Here is an 18,939-nt window from a genome sequence, read left to right on the forward strand (position 1 = left end):
GTGTGGAATAATATATCTCCTCTGTATTAATTTGAATATGTTTTTAATAAATGTTTTATGATGGAACATGTTATTTAAAAAAAAAGTATTAACCAATTAGGGGTTGGAATAGTGGGAGTTGATGCGACCCCCTGGCGCCAATTCTTCTATTGTTGTGTATATATATATATATATATATATATATATATATAAATATATAGCAGGCTCGGGACTCCCAATTCACTTAGCAAACGGCTGGGTGACTTCCATGGGGTAAATAGAGGAGATTCGGCGGCACTCACAGAGTGAAAACGGTAGACTGAATTGATTCTACGTTTCGGTTTTTAATAAACCTTCGTCAGGAATAACACATAAAAAACATTACATACCTTATATACATACAAACAGGTAACAAGTGCCAATCACCAACCGTGAGCAATCAACGGACATCCGGTGACGTCAGCAGGCAATTAACAAGAGCCCCTTGTTATTCCTGACGAAGGTTTATTAAAAACCGAAACGTAGAAGCAATTCAGTCTACTGTTTTCAGTCTGTGAGTGCTGCCGAATCTCCTTCTCCATATATATATATATATATATATATATATATATGCAAAACAACAGAGGCGGCACTCCTGCACTCAGTATTTAATGATAGGTAACGTGCTTTAGTTCAACGTTTTGGGGTACTCCCCCCCGTCATCAGGACACGCTTACAATCAAAACAGAGCAAAACTGTTCATATAAATACATACTTACAGATCTTCAGACCCTCTAGCAGCCAACCAGTGTGTGACCCGGCAACCGCTGCTCACTTCCGGTCCCGGGCGTGACGTCATACTGGAAGTGACGCCCGCTAGGTCACAATACCAATGCTGCTCACGTCTCCATGGTGATGCAGCAGTAATGCACACCAGGAGAAACTGTGAAGACTGATAATGCTGATTTATATACAGGAATGAAAAGCTATACCTTATACACACTTTAAATACACTTTACCATGGAGCCGCTGCGGCAGCTAAACTTAATGCACACTCTACGCACCTTTTACGCTGTTAGCGTACAGAGTCCCGTACCGTGTACGGACTTTGCGTACAAACGCTGTGCTGACGGTACAAAGTACACACAGCGCGTACACACCCAATGAATACACTTTAAACCTTATGCAGCAATGCAGTGCGATGCTTTTACACTTTAAACCTTAGCAGGGAAAGAAAGACATGACACCAGTCTGTAGTTAAACCACTGGGTTCCGACACCACAGCGTATTATTGCTGAAAGGGGGTTACAATATAAACATTACAATACAACAGAATAATGGCTACATTCAATGGTACATACGTGATTGGATTCGCCGCGCTACCCGGTCCGGTCCTCGGTCATCTAATAGATAACTTTGTGAGTCTTGTCTCTGACCAGGCCTGCTGCAGGCTCTCTTTATACAATTCATCCAAAACATAACACAATGGATACTGTAATCTCTTTGTCCATTGGACACAGGGATGGTCATTTACAGTACAGGAGAGGTCATAGATCAGTTTGAATAGGTGGGCGATGTCTGTTCCAACTGCTCTTGTGGGTGGTCTCTTCTGGATTCCCGCTGCATACATAATGTACAGTAAATACAGTTTATATCTATATTCTGCTCCTGCACATAACTATCCGCAGGAACATGCGATCTTCCTCAAACCAACACCGGAATGTTACCCTTAAATTACCCTACAGCTGGATACCAAACATTACTTTGTAACCTTGTTCTGTCCCCTCCTATCCTGTAAAGGTGAATCACTTTGTTCTGTTACCATTTAAACTGCTGTTACTTTCTGGTGCGGTGCAGGGAGACTATGTGTACATTGTGCACTATTTGGATTAAATATGTAATGTGTTTTGATAGCTTTCCATGCATTCACAAACTCTACCGTAAATACTCATACCACGCGCTAATACGCAGGACCGCGGGAGCGACCATACGCAAATTGCGGATATGCGCACGCACAGCAGAACAAGTACACGCGCGGAGGCCATCTGTGTGTAGTTTGTACGTGATGTGTGTACTGCAATATTTTTTGACTTTGACAAGACATAAACATATAAATAAGTGAAAACATGTATTATAATTTAGTGCACATCATACTCCACTTAAACAGGATGAGAAACATCCAAATTAATACTAAACAATGAATTAAAATATGCTCATTATGTAAATTGAATGTGCTACCTTGCGAGGTAGCGCTGGCCATTTACATAATGAGCATATTTTAATTTGGGGTTTGCTGGCCCCTAGGAGGGCACACTGGCAAGCTATTGTTGGCTTACAAGGGAGTGCCGGTTTGTGGATTGGATATAAATATATATATATATATATATATATGTGTGCGTATGTATACAGTGTGTATATATATATATATATATATATACATTATATATATATATATATACACATAAATACAGTACACACACACATATATATATATATATATATATATAAAATCAGGCTTGTGCTGTATCTTTCACTAAAGTGAGTTTCTCCAGCAGAACAGCCTATGGGTTTTAATAAATATTTACTGTAGTATTAGAAAAAGATTCTGTGAAAAGTGAGATGATCTGGTATAATGGTTGCAGGAAGATATGTAGGTCATGTCTAATTTTGCTTAGTCAGGAAATAGAGAATTTGTGCAGGTATTGTAGCCTTGCAGCTTTGATTCTTTCACCATTCCTAATTAAATATTCATGCAAATGTTCACAGTTCGCCACATAGTTTTTCTTTAGGGAATTAGATGAGCTTTACGTTGCATCTGTTCTGAATTCTGATTACAATTGCAAAAACATATCTGTAACCTGGTTTATGCAACAAGAGACCTCGTTTCATGGTCTTTAGTAAGCATAAGAAATATTCTAATATATTCTTTAAGCAAATTGATATTTAACTTTCTGAGAAAAACCCTTAACATCCATCTATTACTATGTTTTACATTCCACAGTCATCAATATTTATTGCAAGAGAAAGGGTTACCATCATTTTTAATCTGTTTGATGCCACACTTAGGGGTGTATTAATTACAGTCCACATATTTGTGCGGGTGGAATAAATATTTTTGCTTAAATTTACATTGTGAAACAATATTTTCTTGCAAATACACAATAATGCTCTTGTCAGAAACGGGCTCTAATAAGAACCTGTCCCAGCAAAGAGCTGGCTAAGGTCCTTAGTTCATGCATCAGTAAGGGTACATGGAGAGGGATCTGTAAAATCTCTCTCCCAAAAAAATACCCAATACAGTAGCCCATAGTCTACTATAGGCTACTGCCATCTTCAAATGGCATTAGCCACCCATCCAGGCTCCGGAATGCTTTGCATTTTGTAGCTTGGTAACTCTCACTGCATTGCAGTTGGAAATGGAGGAACCAGACCTATATTGGAAATATCTGCTGCTCCATGGCCCTTAATACTGTATTTGTGTGTACCCTCTAAAAGCCCCTTAGGTGATAAATAGGCCCCTTAGGTGTCTATTTTTCATGCTGTGATTACTTCTTTTTCTTCGGTTTGTGGTTGAAAAAGGGGCTATCACCACTTTATACAATTTATTAACAGGGTTACTATAGAGAAATCAATATTTTCTCTTGTAGTTACTTTTAATTTTCCATGTTTTTTGCTCCCTTCACTCAGGTGTGCAGAGTACGATGTCTTTTAAGTTTATCAAACTGCAGTAAGCTCTACTTATCATAGTTTTTTTTATAAAAACATAGTGCCATTACAGGATGCCGTTATCATCAGAGAGTAGACTCGGTCTAGGATATAAAGTAGAGTAATCCCTACCTACTTTCTCCCTGTCATACAGCCCCTTCTCCTCAGTGTACAGGTTATTGCAGCCATTGAGGTTAGTTTAGATACATGCTGATCTCTCTTGTAGTAAGTTTTCATCAGAAATACTTAATATTGAAGTTTCATCAAGTGGTAACTGTTAAATTTTCTAATCTCGAAAACAATTATTCAACTGTTCTATTGCACAGTATTGGGCTGCAGATGACTCTACACAAATAATTGAATATACATGATTAATAAATATACCAGGCTCAATTTTAACTGCAAGGTGGCTTTTTGAAATATACTATTATTTCTATTAATATATATATATATATATATATATATATATATATATATACCGCACAGTCAGAGGAGGCCGCTGCCTCCCTACACACTGCAGCCCAGGCTGGGGACACTAAAAGTGAGCTGACTAGTAAGGGGTGGGGTGGGGTGAGTGGGTGAGTGGCAAACCCAGATTTTTATTTATATAATGTTCTCATTTATTTTTAATTAGTTGTATTGCCTGGCTCAAACAGTAGCAATTAAGGACTAGACTTATGCAATACAATAATGATAATTCTTGTTTATTTTTTTTAAGATCATTTTGTTATCGGGCAAGCCATTTGATTCTCATAGAATATAAATGTCCACTTCCTAAATTATAGAATTACTTATAGTATGCAAATGTAGACTTTTGTGTGAGTATTGTTTTCTGTTATAAAGCATACTCCACACACACATGTTACTGTAAATCTTAATTTGTGTCCATGTTAAAGTATTTGGGCTTTACTGTATTTACTGTACTGCAGATTGCTAATCAGTTGGTTTGCCCTTGAAATTTAAAACATCACTATATAGAGTCCTGGGCTTTGCACTTAATATTAGTGCTGCTTTAAATTTCAAGGTCAAACCTGCTGAGAAGCTGTTGCTTAGTTATCTAGGTCTTTGTCTGTTTGTCTATCACTGCTCAATTCAGTATAGTATTTACATTTTGTTTGTACACTGTCTAAAATAGTTACTCTACTCTTTTTTACATGGGAGGAGGAACAATATTTTGTGTTTTTAGATAATACACTGAAATTGTTATTTTGTGCTGAATATCTGGCTCTGCCTCATATAGACAGTATTGTTTTGTGAATGTTTAATTACACTTGTTTCATTTTTCATAACTGTTTTTTTATCTTCATTACCATCAATTTTCCAGTGCTAGACTATAATTTATCCCATAAATCACCAATTCACATCAAGTGCTCAATATAATTTTGATGATAAAATTACATATTTGCTCCTCCATACTTCCCAACGTGACCTCTCCAGGAGGGACAAAATGCTCTGCTTCTGGACTTTTCTCTTAATTTATGATTGCTGGCACCTGTGTTGAACAGGTTACTGGATAATAAAGATGTTTGAGCACAGGTGATGGCAATCATAAACTAAGAGGGAAGTCCAGGAGCAGAGCATTCTGTCCCTCCTGGAGAGGGTCATGTTGGGAGATATGGCTCCACTGTCTCAATTCCTCACATGCTCTAATCCACAGGTTCTCAAACTTGGTCCTCAGGACCCCAAACAGTTCACATTTTCCAGGTCTCTTCACAGAATTGCAAGTGAAATAATTAGCTCCACATGTGGATCTTTTATAATGTGTCAGTGATTAATGAATATACCTGTGCAGCTGCTGGTTGACCTGCAAAACGTGAGCTGTGTGGGATCCTGAGGTCCGAGTTTAAGAATCACAGCTCTAATATACTCAAATAATAATCACATCAACTAAAGTTTTTTTATCCATTGAAGCTAAGTAGTTAATAATATTGTTGCCTTGTATTTTAGATTGCCTTTATCCTTTTTTTCACAAGCTACTGTATCTTGCCTATTAGTATTCAAGTCTTTTGATTAAAAACAATTACCATGTTTTCTACCTCTCGTGTATATGCTCCAACTGTACCCCCAATCTCAAAGATGAAATTATATCTATCATGAGAGGAGAAAGTTACATAAACAGGCAGACTTAAAAGCTTCAGACATCTATTTGAAAATTATGTTTTTCCTGACTTTAACATCTGAACAGTGACCACAATTCCAAGACAATCCACATGTATTGGAATAACTCAGATAGGAATTATTCACTTTTAGCAATAACTTTGAGTATTCATTTATTTGCCCACTGCTCATTACCAATGTTATAACTGCTGCTGTTAACAAGTTCCTGTTAACAAGATGTGCAAGGTAAATACATCAGAGTAGTGTGACACCATCAAACACACATGTATAGTGTTGTGACATGGTAGAAATAGAGGAGATGGTCATCCTATCATTCTTCAGCAAGATTTTCACATTTCTGTTCACCCTAATTACATCAAAGTGTTTATATCAGTTGGTTCTTAGTATTTGTAGGTAGTTGTGTACACTGAGCCAATTTTAGTATCAGATATAGGGTTCAATCCAATTAGGTGTAAAGGGTGCTATGTGCCCCTGTCGCAGTATTTCATTGCTGGCAATGGCACCCTATCTTGCACCATCATGAAAAAATTGCTCGGAGCCCTATGGGTTGGTGAGCACTTTTGTGCAAGTTCAGTCTGCCATAAAGTGCACCACTGCCGCGATGACTCGCACCCAAGAGATCATTGTGGGTAATTGGATCGACCCAATAGTATCCATGTTTCTCTGACGTCCTAGTGGATGCTGGGAACTCCGTAAGGACCATGGGGAATAGCGGGCTCCGAAGGAGGCTGGGCACTCTAGAAAGATCTTAGACTACCTGGTGTGCACTGGCTCCTCCCACTATGACCCTCCTCCAAGCCTCAGTTAGATTTCGTGCCCGGCCGAGGTTGGATGCACTCTAGGGGCTCTCCTGAGCTCTTAGAAAGTAATAGTCTTAGATTTTTTTATTTTCAGTGAGACCTGCTGGCAACAGGCTCACTGCAGCGAGGGACTAAGGGGAGATGAAGCGAACTCGCCAGCTTGCAGCCGGATTGGGCTTCTTAGGCTACTGGACACCATTAGCTCCAGAGGGATCGACCGCAGGCCCAGCCTTGATGTTCGGTCCCGGAGCCGCGCCGCCGTCCCCCTTACAGAGCCAGAAGCAAGAAGATGGTCCGGAAAATCGGCGGCATGAAGACTCTGTCTTCACCAAGGTAGCGCACAGCACTGCAGCTGTGCGCCATTGCTCCTCTTACACACTTCACACTCCGGTCACTGAGGGTGCAGGGCGCTGGGGGGGAGCGCCCTGAGGCAGCAATAAAAACACCTTGGCTGGCTAAAATACCTCAATATATAGCCCCAGGGGCTATATATGAGGTAAATACCCCTGCCAGAATTCCATAAAAAGCGGGAGAATAGGCCGCGAAAAAGGGGCGGAGCCTATCTCCTCAGCACACTGGCGCCATTTTTCCCTCACAGCTCCTGTTGGAAGGAAGCTCCCTGGCTCTTCCCTGCAATCTACAGTACCAGTAAGAGGGAAAAGAGAGGGGGGGCATTAAATTTGGCAGTATATATATTTTATTGAAAAGCAGCTATTAGGGACATAACTCAGTTAGTCCCTGTATATATATAGCGCTCTGGTGTGTGCTGACATACTCTTACTCTGTCCCCCCAAAGGGCTTTTTGTGGGTCCTGTCCTCTGTTTGAGCATTCCCTGTGTGTGTGGAGTGTCGGTACGGCTGTGTCGACATGTTTGAGGAGGATAATGATGTGGAGGGGGAGCAGATGCCTTTAGCAGGGATGTCACCCCCTGGGGGGCAGACACCTGAGTGGATGAGTTTATGGCAGGAAATGAGTGCACGTATAGACTCCTTACATAAAAAATTTGACGACATGCCGACTGTGGGACAGCCGAGTCTTCAGCTCGTGCCTGTCCAGGTGTCTCAAAAGTCATCAGGGGCTCTGAAACGCCCGCTATCTCAGATGGCACAAGTAGATGTCGACACGGATACTGACACCAGTGTCGACGACGATGAGTCAAATTTAATGCCCGTTAAGGCCATTCACTGCATGATTGAGGCAATGAAAGCGGTGTTTAATATTTCTGATTTACATCCAGGTACCACAAAAAAGGGTATTATGTTTGGGGAGAAAAAACTACCTGTAGTTTTTCCCCCGTCAGATGAATTAAATGAAGTGTGTGAAGAAGCGTGGGCTTCCCCTGATAAGAAATTGGTAATTCCTAAGAAGATACTAATGGCGTTCCCTTTCCCGCCAGAGGATAGGTTACGTTGGGAAACACCCCCTAGGGTGGATAAAGCGCTCACACGTTTGTCTAAAAAGGTGGCACTACCGTCCCAGGATACGGCCGCCCTTAAGGAACCTGCTGATAGAAAGCAGGAGGCGATCCTGAAGTCTGTATATACACACTCAGGCATTATACTTAGACCAGCTATTGCGTCAGCATGGATGTGCAGTGCTGCCGCTGCGTGGTCAGATAAACTGTCAGAAAATATTGACACATTAGACAGAGACACGATTCTGCTAACAATTGACCATATCAAAGACTCAGTCTTATACATGAGAGATGCACAGAGGGAAATCTGCCGGCTGGCATCTAAAGTAAGTGCATTATCCATCTCTGCTAGGAGATGCTTATGGACTCGCCAGTGGACTGGAGATGCATATTCCAAAAGGCACATGGAAGTTTTGCCTTATAAAGGGGAGGAATTATTTGGGGATGGTCTCTCCGACCTAGTTTCCACAGCAACGTCTGGGAAGTCAGCATTTTTACCCCATGTCCCCTCACAGCCTAAGAAGGCGCCATTTTATCAGGTTCAGTCCTTTCGGACCCAGAAAAACAAGCGTGGAAAAGGAGGGTCTTTTCTGTCTAGAGGCAGAGGTAGGGGAAAAAGGCTGCAGCAAACAGCAGGTTCCCAGGAACAAAAGTCCTCCCCCGCTTCCTCTTCCAAGTCCGCCGCATGACGGTGGGGCTCCACAGGCGGAGCCAGGTACGGTGGGGGCCCGCCTCATGAATTTCAGCGATCAGTGGGCTCGCTCACAGGTGGATCCCTGGATCCTTCAAATAGTATCTCAGGGATACAAGCTGGAATTCGAGGCGGCTCCACCCCACCGGTTCCTAAAATCTGCCTTGCCGATTGCTCCCTCAGACAGGGAGGCGGTGCTAGCAGCGATTCACAAGCTGTATTCCCAGCAGGTGATAATCAGGGTACCCCTACTTAAACAAGGCCGGGGTTACTATTCCACACTATTTGTGGTGCCGAAACCGGACGGTTCGGTGAGACCCATTTTAAATTTGAAATCCTTGAACACATACATAAAAAAATTCAAGTTCAAGATGGAATCGCTCAGGGCGGTTATTGCAAGCCTGGACGAGGGCGATTACATGGTATCCCTGGACATCAAGGATGCTTACCTGCATGTCCCCATTTACCATCCTCACCAGGAGTACCTCAGATTTGTGGTACAGGATTGCCATTACCAATTCCAGACGCTGCCGTTTGGACTCTCCACGGCACCTAGGGTATTTACCAAGGTTATGGCGGAAATGATGATACTCCTTCGAAAAAAGGGAGTTTTAATTATCCCATACTTGGACGATCTCCTAATAAAGGCACGATCCAAGGAACAGTTGTTAGTGGGAGTAGCACTATCTCAGGAAGTGCTGCGCCAGCACGGCTGGATTCTGAATATCCCAAAGTCACAGCTGGTCCCCACGACACGTCTAATGTTCCTGGGAATGATTCTGGACACAGTCCAGAAAAAAGTGTTTCTCCCAGAGGAGAAAGCCAGGGAGTTGTCTTCTCTAGTCAGAGACCTCCTTAAACCAAAACAGGTATCGGTGCATCACTGCACGCGGGTCCTGGGAAAGATGGTAGCTTCTTACGAAGCAATTCCATTCGGCAGGTTCCATGCCAGAATTTTTCAGTGGGACCTGTTGGACAAGTGGTCCGGATCGCATCTTCAGATGCATCGCTTGATAACCCTGTCCCCAAGAACCAGGGTGTCTCTTCTGTGGTGGCTGCAGAGTGCTCATCTTCTGGAGGGCCGCAGATTCGGCATACAGGACTGGGTCCTGGTGACCACGGATGCCAGCCTACGAGGCTGGGGGGCAGTCACAAAGGGAAGAAACTTCCAAGGACTATGGTCAAGTCAGGAGACTGCCCTTCACATAAATATTCTGGAACTAAGGGCCATTTACAATGCCCTAAGTCAAGCAAAATCCCTGCTCCTACACCAGCCGGTGCTGATCCAGTCAGACAACATCACGGCAGTCGCCCATGTGAATCGACAGGGCGGCACAAGAAGCAGGATGGCAATGGCAGAAGCCACAAGAATTCTCCGATGGGCGGAGAATCATGTACTAGCACTGTCAGCAGTGTTCATCCCGGGAGTGGACAACTGGGAAGCAGACTTTCTCAGCTGGCACGACCTCCACCCGGGAGAGTGGGGACTTCATCCAGAAGTCTTCCAAATAATTGTAAATCAATGGGGTCGTCCACAGGTGGACATGATGGCGTCCCGCCTAAACAAAAAACTAGAGAGGTATTGCGCCAGGTCAAGAGACCCTCAGGCGATAGCTGTGGACGCTCTAGTGACACCGTGGGTATACCGGTCAGTTTATGTGTTCCCTCCTCTACCTCTCATACCAAAGGTATTGAGAATATTAAGAAAGCGAGGAGTAAACACAATTCTCGTGGTTCCGGATTGGCCAAGAAGAGCGTGGTACCCGGAACTTCAAGAGATGATCTCAGAGGACCCGTGGTCTCTGCCGCTCAGACAAGACCTGCTACAGCAGGGGCCCTGTCTGTTCCAAGACTTACCTCGGCTGCGTTTGACGGCATGGCGGTTGAACGCCGGATCCTGAAGGAAAAGGGCATTCCGGAGGAAGTCATTCCTACGCTTATTAAAGCCAGGAAAGAGGTCACAGCAACTCATTATCACCGCATATGGCGGAAGTATGTTGCATGGTGTGAGGCCGAAAAGGCCCCAACGGAGGAATTTCAACTAGGTCGATTTCTGCATTTCCTGCAAGCAGGAGTAAATATGGGCCTAAAACTGGGCTCCATTAAGGTACAGATCGCGGCTCTGTCGATTTTCTTTCAAAAAGAACTAGCTTCAGTACCTGAAGTTCAGACATTTGTTAAAGGAGTGCTGCATATTCAGCCCCCGTTTGTGCCCCCTGTGGCACCTTGGGATCTCAACGTGGTGTTGAGTTTCTTAAAATCACATTGGTTTGAACCACTAAAAACCGTGGATCTGAAATATCTCACGTGGAAGGTGGTTATGTTATTGGCCTTTGCTTCTGCCAGGCGAGTATCAGAATTGGCGGCTTTGTCCTGTAAAAGCCCTTATCTGATTTTCCATATGGATAGGGCAGAATTGAGGACTCGTCCCCAGTTTCTCCCAAAGGTGGTGTCAGCGTTTCACCTGAACCAGCCTATTGTGGTGCCTGTGGCTACTAGGGACTTGGAGGACTCCAAGTTGCTAGACGTTGTCAGGGCACTGAAAATATATGTTTCCAGAACGGCTAGAGTCAGAAAATCTGACTCGCTGTTTATCCTATATGCACCCAACAAGCTGGGTGCTCCTGCTTCTAAGCAGACTATTGCTCGTTGGATTTGTAATACAATTCAGCTTGCACATTCTGTGGCAGGCCTGCCACAGCCAAAATCTGTCAATGCCCATTCCACAAGGAAGGTGGGCTCATCTTGGGCGGCTGCCCGAGGGGTCTCGGCTTTACAACTTTGCCGAGCTGCTACTTGGTCAGGGGCAAACACATTTGCAAAATTCTATAAATTTGATACCCTGGCTGAGGAGGACCTGGAGTTCTCTCATTCGGTGTTGCAGAGTCATCCGCACTCTCCCGCCCGTTTGGGAGCTTTGGTATAATCCCCATGGTCCTTACGGAGTTCCCAGCATCCACTAGGACGTCAGAGAAAATAAGAATTTACTCACCGGTAATTCTATTTCTCGTAGTCCGTAGTGGATGCTGGGCGCCCATCCCAAGTGCGGTTTATCTGCAAAACTTGTACATAGTTACTGTTAACTAAATCGGGTTATTGTTGAGCCATCTGTTGAGAGGCTCTGTTGTTTCATACTGTTAACTGGGTTTCATATCACGAGTTGTACGGTGTGATTGGTGTGGCTGGTATGAGTCTTACCCGGGATTCAAAATCCTTCCTTATTGTGTACGCTCGTCCGGGCACAGTATCCTAACTGAGGCTTGGAGGAGGGTCATAGTGGGAGGAGCCAGTGCACACCAGGTAGTCTAAGATCTTTCTAGAGTGCCCAGCCTCCTTCGGAGCCTGCTATTCCCCATGGTCCTTACGAAGTTCCCAGCATCCACTACGGACTACGAGAAATAGAATTACCGGTGAGTAAATTCTTATTTTTGCTTGTAATTTAGATGCTCACTAGGGGTTGGGTACGAAATCCCGGTGTTTGGAATCCCGACGATCAAAATATCGATGCCGGAATCTCGACTGTCAGAATACCGGCAGGGGGGCGAGCGGAACAAAAGCCCCTTGCGGGCTCGCTATGCTCGCTACACTGCGGGCTCGGTTGCTTGCTTCACTCGCACTGCCGGTATTCTGGTGGTTGGTATTCTGGCGTCTGTATTTTTACTGTTGTGATTCCGACCGCAGGAATTCCAACTACATCCCATTCACTAGTGCTCAAAATCTTAAACTAACTTTTGTGTTTGTACTGTACGAGCTGTGCAACACATTTATTTGAAATTGAATTGATGTAATGAGAAAAAGAAACAACTTATAGAAGTGTTGGGCAATTGTTCTGTTATGCTACACATTTGGCAAACCTACAGAATGTTAGTGGGAAATGTCAGGCTAGGGAATGGAGCAGGGCTTAACATGTCTTCATGATCATTTACCGTATTTAAACTCAACACTGCATATACAGAGATAACTTTACTTTTGGACCAACCATTAAAATTTTGTTACATTTTTCATTCAAAATAGTCTTTTTTTCAAGACATAAGAAAGTAAGCAATCATTGCAACTCTATTTGCCACAAACTGCTTGCACCCATATAAAAAAAAAAAAAAAATTGGGCCCCATGTATTTTTATGTGTTGTGTACGATCCCCGCTGCTTATATCAGTGGCGATCGTACACAATTGTCTCAGTTAGATCATACACAATCATGTCAGTTAGAATTCAGTTAGATTGTGTCAGTAAGATCATACACAATCGTGTCACTTAGAATTCAGAAAAAAACATTCTGGTCCACAGAGCTGACTCGCGAGGAATAACAAAAATTTGCACCAGATACGTCACTGCAATCATGGCCAGGTACTGTCTTGCAAAAATAGGTGCTAGACATCAATGGTGTATATGCTGCAAAGCAGCTTCATAAATGGCTGCAAATTTAATATATGTAATATTGTTTATATTTTTCTCCTTTTAATAGAAATAATATGTTTATAATGATAAAGCTCTGGAGTGAATCATTTGTTAAGACAGTGATTTTATTAACATATATGGAATGCTCTATAATATCTAGAGATTCTGGGGTACCAAGACCCTGCAGAAAGGTATGGTCATGCCATGTCTATGGTGTGTCTGCCAGTCCTGGACAGTACGGACTCCTTGAAAGGCTTAGTAACTTTGTACCACTCCCCAACCCCCTTGACACCCGAGACCTACACGGATCAGTTAACCTAGATAGCCAGTTACTTGAAATACACAAAAGTAAAAATGAGCATGAATTGTCACAATAGCGAGGCAAACGCAGAACTTAATATTGCTTTGCCCAAACGTCACACACTGGCGAAAATTCCTGTTATTTTGTGACGTTCGATCCCTGTGAATTTATGCCTTTATTTCACTTACCTCTACTCAAAAGCTAGGTATTTATGCATATAATTTTTCAAATGTGTCTGTGCAATAGAATCAATCGTTTTCTACTCTCCACAGGTGTGAGAGCAACTGTGGCTAAAATCATTAAAGCTATACTAGAGAAATTGCATATCTTGCCCGATTAATCATAGCCTCCTGCAGCTTCTTCAGTATATCTCTCAATGTTTTCTTGCTGAATTTCATTGTTGCAAATTCTTCTATATGATGTGAGTTATAATCAATGATATCTTATTTAAGTGTGTTATTATGTTCTATTTTCATTCGTTCACCAACTTTGCAAAATGCAGCATATATTCAGTGTGACTAATGGCTTATTAAGCAAAGCAAAATACAAAGTTAAAAAACAACAACTTTGTATTAACGGGCATTTTATATTGCATTGTTCTCACTGTCGTTTACTTTCTTATTTATTTTACTTGCTTGCTCACTCAGGAAGTGGAGGTTTGTACCCTTTTCTTTTTATTCATTCTTATTTAGATTTACTGCATGTTTTAACTTAATTTCTGCTAAATATGTTATATTTTTGGTGGTATGTATGATTATAAGTGTACATTGTCTATCTCCTAGGATGATTACTTTCGTACTTGGAGTCCTGGCAGACCATTTGATCAAGGTAAGATGTATGTACACTGTTTAATATTCTGCATTTTAAATGTCCTGGTAATCCCCTAATAAAACTCTATATACAGTATACAAGTTGATTGTGTGTTTATAAAACAAAGGAACATTTTAATAAGCGCTCCATTCCTAGGAGGATTTCTACAACTGTTTAAACTATCAGAACAACTGCTAAACTTGTCCCTCTCTCCTCTTCATTAAAATGCGACTGTCATTGGGGATTGTATTTCTACAAACCAAGGAGTATATGTTAACAGCTATTGTTGCAAAATTGTCCCTTCACAAACTAGACATGACATGTATTTATGTTTTTTCGTTATACTTTTATCTGTTAAATTAAATATTCCTGCCAGCATCCAATGACATGCCCATCTCTCCATCAGGAACACAGGAGCCTGGCACCATACACCCACACCTCCCTCAGCAGTGACGGAGCTGGTCTCAGAAAACCAGATATGATGTAATGGGGAAAACCCATGCATATGTCACCTGATTTATACAAGCCTGGCATTAGCTGGGTCTCTGGTCTATGGTAGATTCATGAAATACTTTAAGTAAGAGAAACTACTGCTTGAAATAACATCTACATATAATCAGGGAAAAGTAAACCAAAATGCTTGCATGAAAATGCAAACAGCACAGCACATAGCAACAGAAGATCTTAATGAGGAAAACTACTTTATAAATAAGTTGTAATATACAGATATATTGTTGCTAAGCAACCATTCAAATGAAACTGAATTATATGCAGCAAAACACAAATTTAGCATCTGGCCCGAATGAGAAAACGTTAAAATCATAACACTTTAAAAAACATTATGAAGACACCTCCTTTTGACCTTTCAGTTAAATTATATTAAGTTGGCATATCCATTGGAAATATCTTCATAAAAATACATTTTGCCTAAGTTTTGCCTATCACCACCTCTACAGGACAGTGGAACATAATCCAACAGCACAAATGCAAAGTCTTTATTGGTATGGCTTCTTTCAGCAAAATGTTTAGCCACAGGTGGAGTGGTTTGATCAATTACTGTGAAAGCCTTCTTAATAGATGATCTGTGCATGGCACCTCTTTCTCTTGCCAGGCGTATAGTCTTGCTGACATATATCAAGTTGCAAAGACAGAGTATTATAAATACATATATAACAAATTTGCTGACAAATGTCAATCAATATAATCATGTCACATCACGTCAGTAACGTATAGCGAAGTCCTCTGTTGTGTTGTTACAGAAACCTGTACACACAAAGGGGCTAATTCAGACCTCATTGCTGCTGTGAGTTTTTGCACAGCGGGCGATCAAGTCTGAACTGTGCATGTGCCGCAGGGCGCATGTGCATGCCATAGATGCTGGCGTTTGCTGGGCGGGAGGGGGTGGGCCGGCAGTGTTTGCCTGCCATTTTGGGGGTGCGGTCCGGGCAATGGACCATGCAGCAGGTGGGCCGTGGCAGCTGCGTGACATCACATGCAGCCACTGCGACCCAGGATGCGACAAGTAGCTCCCTGCCAGCCCGCAGGAACTGCACAGGCAGGGAGCTACTTGTCAAGTACTTGTGCAGGGGGTAGGGCCTGACATGTGGGGCATGCCCCCCCTCATGTCAGGGTGACTGATCGTAGCCATGCAAATTTCTGCATGGCTACGTTAAGGTCTGAATTAGCCCCAAAGCCCAAGCACTTGGGTGATCGTATAAACACAAGCTCATAAGAATATGAAATATTTATTCTTCAATATATTGTTATAGATCGGGTTTGGAAACTGCAGTCATCAAATATTATTGTAGTTAATAATAAAAATCTACTGCTATTGTTGACAAAACAAGAGTTTCACTATTGCATGTTTAACTGAAATCAACATGAACCTGCAATGCCTCTCATACTGTTTATTGCTATTTGCTATATTGGTTTGAGTAAGCAGTGCCGTAACTAGGTGTGTGCGAAGGGGGCATTGCACACAGCGCAGTTAGGCTGTGGGCACACCATCCGCACACACCTATTGCTCCTCATCAGCTGCGCCGCTGCCCGCTGTAGTATAGTGTAATATTAGTAGCGCTGTGCCCGGCACCTTCCCTGCCGGAGGCAGCGCTGCTAATATACATTACACTACAGCGGGCAGCTGCGCAGCGCTGCCTGTGTAGACTCTCTCCCCACGATCAGTCCCCCTCTGACAGTCCGCTCCCCTCCTCCTGCTCTTCTCAGCACTGCATACATTCACTTCCGGGTACGTCTATGAGATGACTCATCTCATAGACGGCTGCTGCTGCTGCTGCCTTCGATTCTCACACGAGTGAAGTCTCTCTTCTCCCTCCCCTCGTCCCTCGTGCAGACTCAATGCTTACCAGGCATGACATGCAGGTGCTGCACATACATTAATTTAATGTGTTTGTGTATATATATAGATAGATAGATAGATCTATATATATATATATATATATATATAGATCTATCTATCTATATGTAGATAGATAGATGGATAGATCTATATATATATATATATATCTATATATATATATATATATAGATATATATATAGATATATATCTATATATCTTTATATATATATAGATATATATCTATATATCTTTATATATATAGATATATATATATATATATGGAGTAATGCTGTCTGTGACTCGGATGCTGCCGTGCTGTGTAATGTGGCCGACGGATGCTATCATGCTGTGTAATGTGGGCGACGGACGATACCGTGCTGTGTAATGTGGACGATGGACGCTACCGTGCTGTGTAATGTGGACGATGGACGCTACCGTGCTGTGTAATGTGGACGACGGACGCTACCGTGCTGTGTAATGTGACTGACAGACGTTACAGCGCTGTGTAATGTGATTGACCGAAGCTATCACACTGTGTATTGCTACTAATGGATGCCACCACTCTGCGTAACGTGACTAATGAACGCTACTGTGTGATGTAATTTGACTAATGGGCGCTACCGTGCAGAGTGATGTGAGTAACAGACGATACTGTGCGGCGTAGTGTGAGTAACGGGCACTACCATGCAGAGTTATGTGACTAATGGATGCTCCATGAAGCCACACCCCTATTTTTTGATGCCCGTAACTAGCGGCGTGTGATTGATGGGGCGGGGGGGAGAGGTAAAATTAATTTCAAAACATGGGGGGGGGCGCGCCGATGCTGTTTCTTGCACACAGCGCTAACATGTCTAGTTACGGCACTGTGAGTAAGTACTGTAGTCAGAAGGGGGCCATTTCACTTTGTACCTAAAGCAGCAAAATATCTAACTCCTGCAGCCCTTGCATTGGTTTTATTAAACATGTTGTTATAATCTGGTAAATATCAACAGACTTTTTATTTTTCTGTGGATTAAAAAGTAGTCTATCGATTTTCCTACCACCACTAATATACACAATGAGCCAAAGTAATTTGAAATAATAAATGATAAATGCTGCATGCTTTAAAAGCTCAAGCTAAACTTATTTTTAGGAAATGGAAGACTAATATTCTTTAATATATTTGTCATGGTGAAAAAGCTAGAAAAACAGGCTGGGACCCCTGGAGCAAGGAACATCTTAGGCATTGCAAGGTTCTGCTGTTCTATTCCACTTCAGAACCGTGCATGAAGGATTCATCAAGCTTCCAGGCAGCAAAACAAAGTATGAGGCTGAACTTCACATATATTGGAAACTTTGATGAATGTTGAAATGTGTCTGTAGGAAATCACCCGAAAAAAAATTCAAAGCAATATTAGGAGTGATGCATGATACTGTATATTCGGGTGAGAACATCTATATTTCTCTGTGAATGACACAAAAATAGATTCAGGGACAGTGCTTCAATTTTACTGTAGTCCATAAATAATGCATATTTTATTCTAAGCAACATTTTAAACACTTTAATTATTGGGAAAAAAAAACAATTTGCTACAGACATCCACCACAGCTATCACTGTTGGGGTTAAATATGACCTGCAGTGCCTGTTCTGACTCAGAATTTCAGCAATAAAAAGAAATGTCATAAAACAATATCTATATATATATATATATATATATATATATATTTCAGCATAGGTCTGTAGCGGGAAACAGCATCAATCTGTGGGAAGCAGCATCAATCTGAGCAACACAGAGATGGGTTGGGGTGGCAAGGTCTCTCTCCCAACAACTATCTGTAGATATTCTACATGTGCCTGTCAGAGCTGGTGTAATGAAAAAGATTGGTGCCCTTGGAGTGAGATCTTTGCCACTCTTCTGACCCTAATATGATGGATAAAAGGAAAAGAGTCTGTATGAGGTGCACAAATATTAGTAAAATATTAATTTTAATGGTTCATGATTAAAACCTAGCCTAGTCAAAACTCCAGCAATACACTTGTCGGTGTCCCCACAATGTGCCTGAGCTTCAGACAGTGTCTATGGTTCACATGTTCCAATATTCTATTGATATCCTCTGTGGCTCCACTACACAACATCAGTGCTGATCAGCACACTGGTTTGATCCTGACACAGATTCATGATTTAGGTGTCAGGAAACGATGTTTATGATACAGAATGTGTAGAATAAATTTGATATCAAACTATAATATCCACTTTGTAAATAAACACTGATGGAGAAATGGAGAGATAGCCACTACTTTAGGTATATATATAACAGCTGGATTATAAATACCATATGGAAGCACTTTATTATTGATAAGCCTAGCAATCAGCACCTCAGCCCTAATAAACACATGAGGCAATCT

General features: G+C 42.0%; 1 protein-coding gene across 3 annotated transcripts in view; it reads left to right on the plus strand.

The window, feature by feature from the left end:
• SPOCK3 (SPARC (osteonectin), cwcv and kazal like domains proteoglycan 3) overlaps positions 1–18,939 on the plus strand; it is a 504,342-nt gene that overhangs the window by 165,330 nt on the left and 320,073 nt on the right. For all 3 annotated transcript variants that reach the window (XM_063920424.1, XM_063920425.1, XM_063920423.1), the window contains one exon: positions 14,168–14,213. In XM_063920424.1, the coding sequence (XP_063776494.1) occupies positions 14,168–14,213 (46 nt within the window). The remainder of the gene's footprint in view (positions 1–14,167; positions 14,214–18,939) is intronic.

This window comes from Pseudophryne corroboree, chromosome 1 (genome assembly GCF_028390025.1).
Source record: "Pseudophryne corroboree isolate aPseCor3 chromosome 1, aPseCor3.hap2, whole genome shotgun sequence".
Classification (NCBI taxonomy): domain Eukaryota; kingdom Metazoa; phylum Chordata; class Amphibia; order Anura; family Myobatrachidae; genus Pseudophryne; species Pseudophryne corroboree.